We start from the raw sequence: 10629 nt of genomic DNA on the forward strand, positions 1-10629 counted from the left end.
TTTACAGGAAGAATTCACAGAGTGAAACATGAATGTGACATCAATAAACGATTATGAAGAAAAGCTAACAGCAGGTGTCGGTAAAATACTATACGTCGGCAACATGGCGTTTCAGACGACAGATTCCTTTCAGAAAAGTTGATTATTTTAGATTTACCTGAATTACCCTTTTCTTTGATCCAAAACTACAAGGCTTGTTCACGCTCATGGGCCTGGAGGTTATGGGCCAAACTGTCCAGTTACATAATTTTCTCTTTTTTTTGGAAAACAATTTATCAGTTTTAGTATAATACGGTGAAAACCATCCAGAGTATTGAAATGTGTCTATAACTACACGATATATATGATAATATATGCCACATGTACAAAGTAAATAAATATATGGTGCCAACATCCCAATTGGTTTTAATTGATTTTAATGAAACATTTTGGAGTCAATTCGTAATTAAGAAACTTAACTCCGATTAAGGCAAAACCCGAGCCAACTCCTTCACCCGCGACTCGTGTCTTGTTACTTCTCTTGTTTCAATCCCCGATTTCGAAGATTAGGGTTCATATCTGGAAAATAAGATCTATTTCAAACAGAGAGAGAAAGAGAGATGGAATTGGGTGGAGGATCCAACAATAGGCGACGAAGCAAGGCAATTGCAGGCAGTGTGCTTTCTTTTTGTGGGCTACCGGCAAAGATATCTCAAGCTTGGACTGACAAAAATCCGGGTCAAAGGTTCTATGGATGTGAACGATACAAGGTACAACAATTGTGCTTTCTGATATGTTGAATTAAAGTGTTCCTTACTAAATTCTTAATTTCGTTTTCGTTAGCGGAAAGGTGAATGCAATTTTTTTCAGTGGTTTGATTAGGAAGAAGCTTTTGGATGGCAAAAATAAGCTTTGATTGAAGTGAGAAACCAAATTCGCAAGAAGGACAAGATTATTGCGGAACTGAAAGTGACAATTTCTGAGCTTCGAAGTGATTTGGTCAAGAAAGAAGAGGCAGAAAAAGACATCATTAACAGCTTTCTTAAGCGATAAATCTTTCTTATTATGATGCTTTAGACATGTATTGTCCTTATAAATCTTTGTAATGGTTTGAACATCTTTGTAATGCTTTGAACATCAAGTGGTATTTCATTAAAAATAGAGTTTCATCTCATTAGTTTTAAACATTCATCATACATAAACATTCAAAAAAGGCGATTCATCATAAATAAACATTCAAAATAAAGACATATCTGAGTAATGCCGTAGAAGTTCAAAAAAGACATAGCATAGACAAATTAAGCTTGTGTAGCAGGTGGTGCAGTTGAGGAAACGTCTTCAATTGCTTGTTCCTGAGCTGCTTGTTCCATGTTGAGGCGCCTACGCTTTCTGCTTTCTTCAGACTGCAAGAAAATTGAATAAATCAAACACAACAAAGACAAAAGATTGACAATTTCAAATGAAATATACCTCAAGAGGACACTTCCTTGAGTTGTGGCCTTCACCACCACATAGACCACAATGACCTATTCTTCCTTTTCGATCAACTTTGGTCGCATTTTTCTTGGGAGATTCATTCATTCCTTTGATCCTTGCCTTCCCTTTTGGTCTTCCAGGAGGTCTCTTGTATGGCGGTGCTTCAATATGGTCTGCACCAGATTTCTTCTAAAACTTTGGGCCATTGACAGGACTCAACCCATTCATGTACAGACCTTGCCACTTCGATGTCAGATAATAATCTGAAATAAAATCTTCAACCTCGAGACCGTTCTCACGGATAACAGATACAGCATGGCGACATGGAATTCCAGATAAGTCCCATTTCCTACAAGCGTAGCTACGAGATGGCAAATTCACACTGTAACCATTTCCAAATTCAACACACTCATAATCACCACTTGTGCTAGGCAAAGAATAACAATGCTTAGCTTCATCACAATACTTTTCAACCTCCTTTCTCGCCTTCTTTGTAACGAGACCCGTCTCATCTTTCGTTGTCTTACATCTAGTAGCTATCCGCTGCATTGCATCTCTTCTAATCAACTCAAGCATCTGAATGAAAGGCTTCTTTCTTGCTATCTTCGAAGTTCTATTGAAAGACGCAGTGAAGTTGTTGTGTGTATCAGAACAACACGAACCTATCCGGAAAAAAGCCCTGCACCAAGTAGAAAGATCCTTCTTCAAAAGCTCGTCAGCTGCTAATGGATCAAACTGTTTGAAAACATCCAAACTCTTCTCATAGTATGCCTCATTGTAGCTACATGCAATACGCCAGAAGAGTGGCTTCAGGGTATCAGACTTATGGTTCTTCTTCAGATTAGAATAAATGTGCCTAGCACAAGCTCTATGTTCAGCTCTTGGCAACTCAACTGTAACTCCATGAATCAATCCCTTATGCTGATCTGAAATGATTGTCACAAGATCACCCATGCCTAAACCCAAATCAATCTTCAACCTGTGAATAAACCATTGCCAATTATCATTGCTCTCAGAGTTGACCACAGCCCATGCTATTTGATATATCTGGTTATTGGGATCCCTTCCTATTGCAGTGAGAATCAGTCCTTGAAGAGAGCTGTGTTTGAGGAATGTCCCATCTAATCCAATAACCGGCCTGCAATATTCCTTCCATGCCACACGAATTTGGTGAAAGCAGATATACATGGAGTGGAATGCTTTCGCTCCATTTGGTTTTGTTGTTGTATTGATCTTTATTTTGCTATCAGGATTTGAACTGCATTTGAAAAAAATAAATGAAAACATTTAGCTTATCAAGAACAAAATTAAGAAACAGTTACTCATAAGTATATTTAAATAAAAATATTACCGTAATAGTTCCATCTCATAGTCATTTAGCCTTGCAAAATGCTCATTGCACTCGGCCTGTAGCTTATCAAGAACAATACGCCTCGCAATCTTGGCCTGCTCGGGAGAGATTATGATGTTTAACTTATCCCTAAACTCTTCTCTAATCATTGGAGCACTCATTTCAGATTCCTTCCTGATTTTCTCCAACATAACTTCAGCAATGGCAGGGCTTTTGATGAGTTTACACTTCCCTGTGGGATGGCACGTATGTGTGTTAACATACACTTTCACCATCCATTTCTTGATGGGTCTCTCTAATGAGCAGTATATACGCCACACACATCCTTTACCACCACATTTAGCACCAATCTTTGTCTTCTCCCATCTGCTGAAGACTATATTTCTTCTCGTTTTCAGAATATATTTGATCACTTGCTTCTTGAACTCTTCACCGCTGTAAAAGGTCTGCCTAAGACTAAAAACACCATCTAATTCACCCCTATTAGCCATCCTCTCAGCTTGTTCCTCTTCATCATCAGATAACTCCTCCGTGTCAGGATATACCTCCTCCTCGTCTGGAATCTCCTCATCATAGTTCTCATCCCTAAACATCTCAACATCCTCTTCAAAATTTCTGTCAATATCCTCTTCTTTATCAGATTCATCACTCGCTTGATACTCATCTTCACTCTCTCCTCCTTCATGATCACCATCAGAATTATCATCTTGTTGCTCAACATCCAACTAGTCACCATCAACAGGTTCGTTCCCAGTCACTGCATCCACCACAACACCATCACCAGTAAGAACATCAGTTTCAGGTTTCTCTATGAAGACATCAAGCTCCTCGTACCAACGACCATTAGAACTCATCTTCTTTTTGGTTTTCTCGTCTCTTCAAGCAACTCCTTCTTCTCTGATATATCCTCAAATGGTAACTTGTACCACATTCTCCCCACTCTAACTATCTTAACAATGATCTTCCGAACTTCCTCATAAGCAGCATCACCATTGACTTCAAACTGCTCCAAAAGACCATCGACATAATTTAGCTTCCCATCTTCAGCTTTGAACACACCCGAGTGGAAGCCGTTAATCTTCACTGATATTGAATCACTATTATCAAAAAAATATCATTAGAACATCGTAAAGACATCGATTGATTCCAATCATCGAAGTAAACAAGCAAGGGTTCAAAGATTCTTACCTCGTCGTCGCCATATTTCTTCTTTTAGCTCATTCGGATTCGATTAGACCAAAACTCAATCGATTAGACCAAACCCAGTTACAATCACTCTCTCTGACTCTGAAATCTCTCTCAGTTTCTATCTTCTTCGAAATCTCCAATTTTTTTCGGGTTGGAACCCTAAGGAAATCGATTTGGGGGAAAATGGTTGTGTCGAGTCGGGTTTACGCATTGGGTCCGGTCGGGTTTTGCCTTAATCGGAGTTAAGTTTCTTAATTGCGAATTGACTCCAAAATATTTCATTAAAATCAATTAAAACCAATTGGGATTTTGACACCATATATTTATTTACTTCGTACATGTGTTGTATTATCATATACATCGTGTAGTTATAGATACATTTTAATACTCTGAATGGATTTCACTGTATTATACTAAACATCGTGTACTTTTTATCGATTCTGTTTCAGATGCTCTCTCGCAATGTGTCGTCACAGTTTCATGTGAAATCAATGAAAAAGAAAAACGCAAAAGCTGTTTCAGATTCTCTAATGGTCCCGTGAGGTGGTGGTGGGCTCTCTAAATTGCCTGTGGCAACAATCGCAATTTCTTAGCTCTAAGTTCTGGAATTTCAGTCATAGTCGTCGAGAGTTTTTGGTTAAAATTTTCAAACTTGATCGAATTTTGGGGGAAGAGTCTGATTAAAAAGCTCTAGTCTTTCCGCAATTTAGCCACTGTTTACTCCATCGTGTAGGGGTTTGATTAGATAAGAAGCCTTTTGGAACGATGCTAAGGGGATATCAAAACAGTAGCTGTTTATATCCCTGGGTGATTTTGCTTTCAGTGTTCTCAATAGTAACACTGAAGCAGAGTTCAGGAAAAGACGAGAATTTCTATGGCGCCAAGGGACGGGTCAATGAGCAAATGGTATGTACTGTTTCTGCCTTTCTTTCTAGGTTCGAAATGCAAGCATATAGCTAGTTGTTCGTGCTGCTTTGGATTATATACTTTTATGTTGTCCGTGATGAAAGTCAGATAAATTTCGGGCACTGAGGTTGCTGTTTTTGTACTGATTATTTGTTTCCTGAAAGATTCTAGGTGTCCATGGGGAAGTAGGTTTCAGTTAGGTATGTGATGTTTATTTATCGTTTGTCCTGCATTTTATTGTCTGGGGGTTTTCAGTTTGATGTCAGTTATATAATACGTTTTGCTAGAAATTGGATCAATGTGGAGACATCCACACATCATTTATCATTTCTGTCACAATTTTCAGCTCGAGCTTCTCACTTACCTTGGTTTGTTTTTGATGTTATAGACCATGTCTTTTTTTGCCTGTTCTGGAATCTAAACCATGGCACAGTTCTTGTTAGTATTGTTTTTTTTTTTATATCTGATTCCACCCGCATATGACCACTGCATCACTAATTAGCTGTCAGTCCAAGGCAAGGACTAGCACAAATAGGGATTTATCCGTAGACGGGTATATAGTTTTACAGAGTTGAGGACTCTGTTAGTAATCCCATGTCTATACGTTTGTACATCGGTTCTATGCATATTTACAGGAGACTTCATTCAGTTTTTTTTTTTTTAACTATTCCTCTGTGAAGCTAGCTTTTTCTTTCAGTTACTATTGTCAACATATACAGTCACTCAGACCTTCTGTTTTCCTCGTGAAGGTTTTAGACATAAAAGAAGCTGAAAGGGAAGATGATTCTCTATTGTGTCCTTCAAGAGATGCCAGTCCTAAGGGAAAGCTATTACTTTACTTCTCCAACGCCAAACAGAGGAATTTATGGATGTGGAAACTTTTGAAGCCACAATGGAATATAGAAAGTTTCATAACCACTCTTGAAGCGCCTGCACACTCACTTGTAACCTGTAAGTACTCCATTTGTTTTCTTTTTCAGATTGAGACTCTCTGCCTATTTTTAATTATTGTGTGAGATTGGTTACAATGATCACATTTGAGGGAAGAAAATCAAAATACGTAATAGCAACTCTTTAACATCAGTTCTGACCAGTTTACTGGCTACTCAAATTTATGTGTTTGGAACATCTTGACGGCTCTACTGGTTCTTGTAAGAAATCTCAAGACACAGCACACCTTTTATCTCTTTAAGATTGACCTTCTCTGCCTTGTTTACTTCATAAGTTTGCTGGTGACCTTTGCAACTAATATATAATCTTATCATTTTATTATGTTGCGTGCACAGTTTGGTGGATTGATGTTTTCTTCACACTAACAAAAGTGTAAAATTAGTTTTGAATGCTTGGTAGTGATTTAAGGATTTTAGACGATCAGTTGAATAACATCATTTATAAAACAATTAGAATCAGTCGAGTCAACGTGAGTCAATTCTAAGCTTCTTGACTAATTAAACAAGGATGATGTGAGTTTATCCTCCTAGAATTAGTTAATCACTCAATCTTAAACAAATGATTTTGGGTGTGATTGGTAAACATGTGGCGCAAGTGAGAGTAATTTACGTTGTAGAAAGTGACCCTAGAGGGACAATTTCTGCTGTATACAGCTGTGTTCATGTGTTCAGCTGAAAATCTTTTCTGAATTTTTCCTGATTGGTAAGTATTGAGCTTAGAGCTGTAAACTGGGTGAGGCCATGTCCATTAGCCCATATCCGTTTGTCCATTTATTATTTGTGGACAAAGAATGACCATTACCATTAAGGACCATGTTCATTAAGGCCCAAATCCACTAACACCCATATTTATATTGACTGCCATGGGGTCCATTAAGGATCATATAAGAATATTTTGAATTTCAATCTATAAGCCTAAAAAAATTCAAATATAAATTCATAAGATTAAAATTCATCCATAAATTCATAAGTACAACAATACATAAGTTCAAAGATCACACAAATAACATCGGTACATAGCATTAGTTCATAAATACTTAAATATCATCAGTTCATAAATAGCATCATAAATAGCATCATAAACGCAATACAAATGGATAGAACGAAACTCAAAGAATCAATCCATATCTACACAAGAACGGATACAAACAAACTGAATGCGTACAGATCCTTTTATCTCAGAAGTGACGAGAAAAATCTTATAAATATAGGAAACCCAGATCAGTAAACTTGAACCTATCTCAAATCTCATAAAACCCAATCTCAGATTCGCAGATCACAAACAAAAATCCATCTCAGATAAAAAAAAAACCAACTCAGATCTCAAACAAAATCATCAATATGAACAAACCCAAAGGATGGAAACTGACCGGAGGAGAAGATGAAAACAGACGGAGTCACAGGAAGAAGTTGAGAACAGATGGAGGAAGGGAGGAGAAGTGGAGAACGGCCGGAGGATAGGAGAAGAAGTGGAGAACATACGGAGGACAGGAGGAGAAGTGGAAAACAGACGGAGGACAAGAGGAGAACGGAGAGCTTCGTCGTCGTCGCAATCGCCAAAGGAGACGCCGACTCGCCCAGTTTCGTGAAAAGAGAGAAATGAAATTTTTTTAATTTTTCCCCAAAATTGAAAACCCTAGAAATTTTTCTTTATTGGGCCGTCCAAGTCCACATTGCCCAATTCCATAAAAACCCATAGATAAATTGGTTTCCAAACTCTAACCACTTAAAGCCCACCTAGAAATATTGACATAATTAGTGGAAGCTCAAATGTATGTGGACATGGACGCCCATCGGACAGCCCACCCAGTTTACAGCTCAATTTGAGCTGAAGATAGAATAGAATATTTAAAATATTTACTCTAAAGTGGTTACCCATTCACACTCTTTATCCAATAAACTTAAGTATTATATAGTTTAGTCTGGTCAATGGAGTCGTACAAGTCCCTTAGACTATGATTATAGGGAGTGCTTAATGCCGGTGCTTAGCATAATTTTGATTAAAAAAAGAAAAAAATAAGTGTAAAGCGAAGCGGCGACGCTTAATTGAGCGCCAGAAGCGACGACGCTTAGGGGCACGCGTCATAACGTCTCGACTCTATCTCTCTCATCTCTTTCTCTCTTTCGTGTTCTTTCTCTCCTCTCTATCGCTCTCAAGAAAGGAAGAAGGTCAATCTCTCTTATCTCTCTCATCTCTTTCTCTCCCGCCGGATGATTCAATCGGCGATTCCGCCTCTCCTTCTTGATTTCTCTTCGATGATGACACCATCGGAGTCTCTCTCGGTGGCTCCGCCTCAAGGTCGTGAAATCTCGTCGAAGACTCCGAATCTCTTTGTTGATCTCTCGTCGACGATGAATCATTGGACGTGTCGCTCGGTTCCTCTACTCGAAGTCTCTGCCTCTCTATCTAGATCGTCGACTCCAATTCCAAATCCTTCATGCATCTCTTAATTGAAAGGTAAGTCAACGATTTGTTTTTAATTTTTAGTTATGAATCCTTCATGCATGTCTTAGATTTGTCTTAGATTGTGCTTGTTCTAATTTGTTTTGGATTTTTTTTGTGTTGTTATCGGTCTGTTGATTCAATCTCTTGTATTTGTTTAAACTTCGTGATGAATTAATATGTGATCTCTGATTGTTTGGATTTTTTTTCTGACTTTGCGAGATGGTGATCGTTGAAGACACATGAAGCTTCTTCAAACAAGAGAACTACAATCGCAACACAGGTAAATCATATTCCTTTGATCTTTTCAATTGATTGAAAGTGTGATAAAGGTTCTGTGAATAGATTGGTAGGTCGTTGTTGAGTAATGGTTCGCTTTGAGGCTAATTTCGAATTGTAATCGCTATGAATGTGTGTTAGATTAGTTTGTAATAAATGATTGTGTTAGAAATGGTTCTCATAGAGATGATTGTGTATCTGTTCTGAATTTATTCCTTTGTAATAAATGGTTAGGTTAGCGTTAGTGAATCGTTGCTAATAAATGGTTAGATAAAAATGGAGTTGAAGTGTTATGAATGTGTGTTAGATATATGTCACCTCGTTTTGGTTGGGTGTGTTATTAAAGACAAAGTTTTTCTTCTTCTCTTCTATAAATTGTTTCTTCTTCTCTTCTTCTCTTCCATCTATCTAAAAACAGAGTTATTGTCTTCCTCTCTTCTTTTAATCAACCTCGGGTATGGATTCTCATCCATATAGGCAAAAGCCAAAGTTTGTTGAACTGCTTACCAGTCAACAAAACATTGTCTTTGGTTTGTCTGGAGATAGTCTCGACCTATCTTCATCACAAGTCCCCCTTTTTGGCTTCCAACCGAGTGAAGATTCCAACTTTGGCGACAGCACTCCTGCAGGGCATCGAGAAAGGAGGAAATGGACGCCAGGAGATGACGTTCTGCTCATCAGCTCGTGGCTTAATACAAGCAAAGACCCTGTGGTCTCGAATGAGCAAAAATCCGGGGCTTTCTAGAAAAGGGTCGCAGCATACTTCGCCGCAAGCCCTAAGGTACAAGGCTATGAAGTCAGAGAGGCGACCCACTGCAAGAACCGTTGGCAGAAGATCAATGATCTAGTCAACAAGTTTTGTGGGGCTTACGAAGCTGCGAGTAGAGAGAGAAGTAGCGGTCAAAATGAGAATGATATTCTCAAACTAGCTCATGAGATATTCTTCAACAACCACCAAAAAAAATTCAACCTTGAGCATGCTTGGAAGGAGCTTCGAAACGATCAGAAATGGTGTGAGCTTTATACTTGCAAAGCCGGTGGAAGCGGAAAGAGGAGGAAGCTTGATGATGGTGCGCATTCCTCAACCTCTCATGCGTCTGAAACCATGAATGATGAAACTGATGAAGTAGCCACTCGTCCCCCGGGTGTGAAGGCATCAAAGGGGCTTGCTAAGAATAAGGCAGAGACTGAGTATCAGAGGAAGTGGAACATCAAGAAGGAGGATATGGCTATGAGGGACAGGCTTTTGCAGATGAAGCTGTTGGATAACCTATTGGCAAAAACAGAACCGTTAGCTGAGGATGAGGCAGCGCTGAAGTCGAAGTTCATAACTGAATTGTTGTCTTAATCTAAGTTTATGCATTTAAGTTAATGTTTTCTAAGTCTAATTAGTTTAAGATCAAGTCTAAGTTGTTGTTGTCTTGTTGGATTTAAAAACTCTGTTTTCTGGAACTGAATATGTATGTTGTTGTTGTCTTGTTATGGATGATATAAGAACTCTCTGTTGTTTCAATGATTATTATGGCTGATCTGTGCTTGTGTTTTATTTGATCATAACACTCTCTTTGTTTTATTTGATCATAACACTCATTTTTGTATCTTCTTTATGTCAGGTCTTGGCTGATATGTGTCTTCTCTTTGCTTGTGTCACGGACGAGCAGTCATGGAATTCATGGTGCGTGGAAGACTGTCTTCTGTCTGCTTGTGTCACGGACGAGCTGTCATGGAGCGTGGAAGACTGTCTTCTGTCTGCTTGTGTCACGGATTAGAGTCTCTTGTCTCTTTTTTTTCTTGGTCACAACGTCTTCAATGTTATTTTGTCACGAGGTCTTCAATGTTGTATATAATTGTTGTATCACAAAATCACATTTCTACAACACCATCTCTTCTCTCTTCTAGTTTGTGGAAACAATATCATCACCGCAAACTCTACAACACAAACAATCTCATCATCTCTCATATATTCACCATCTCTCTTTTATTCATTCTCAACACCAATCTCACGCAAACACTACAACACCCATCTCTACTTTATTCACCATCTCTCTTTTTATTCA

At 38.4% G+C, this 10629-nt stretch overlaps 2 protein-coding genes across 3 annotated transcripts; one reads left to right on the forward strand and one right to left on the reverse strand.

Annotated features, from left to right (window-relative positions):
• Positions 1–1277: 1277 nt before the first annotated feature.
• On the reverse strand, positions 1278–3660 carry LOC106332190. Its single transcript, XM_013770671.1, has 5 exons — positions 3540–3660; positions 2807–3485; positions 1692–2713; positions 1450–1628; positions 1278–1382 (listed from the first exon to the last, which is right to left on the reverse strand). Exons 1-5 carry the CDS (start codon positions 3658–3660, stop codon positions 1278–1280), a joined length of 2106 nt encoding a protein of 701 aa, XP_013626125.1.
• A 738-nt stretch (positions 3661–4398) lies between these two features.
• LOC106303255 lies at positions 4399–10240 on the forward strand. 2 transcript variants are annotated; one of them, XR_001262475.1, is made up of 4 exons: positions 4399–4900; positions 5650–5851; positions 8516–8576; positions 10186–10240. XR_001262475.1 is itself a non-coding variant. In XM_013739577.1 (3 exons), the coding sequence occupies exons 1-3, from the start codon at positions 4760–4762 to the stop codon at positions 10194–10196; spliced, it is 354 nt and encodes a 117-aa protein (XP_013595031.1). In that variant the 5' UTR covers positions 4399–4759; the 3' UTR covers positions 10197–10240. The 2 variants fall into 2 exon arrangements, 1 of the variants encoding a protein (XP_013595031.1); XM_013739577.1 differs by lacking the exon at positions 8516–8576.
• The last annotated feature ends 389 nt before the right edge of the window (positions 10241–10629 follow it).

The sequence above is a fragment of the Brassica oleracea genome, chromosome C1, assembly GCF_000695525.1.
Source record: "Brassica oleracea var. oleracea cultivar TO1000 chromosome C1, BOL, whole genome shotgun sequence".
Lineage (NCBI taxonomy): Eukaryota > Viridiplantae > Streptophyta > Magnoliopsida > Brassicales > Brassicaceae > Brassica > Brassica oleracea.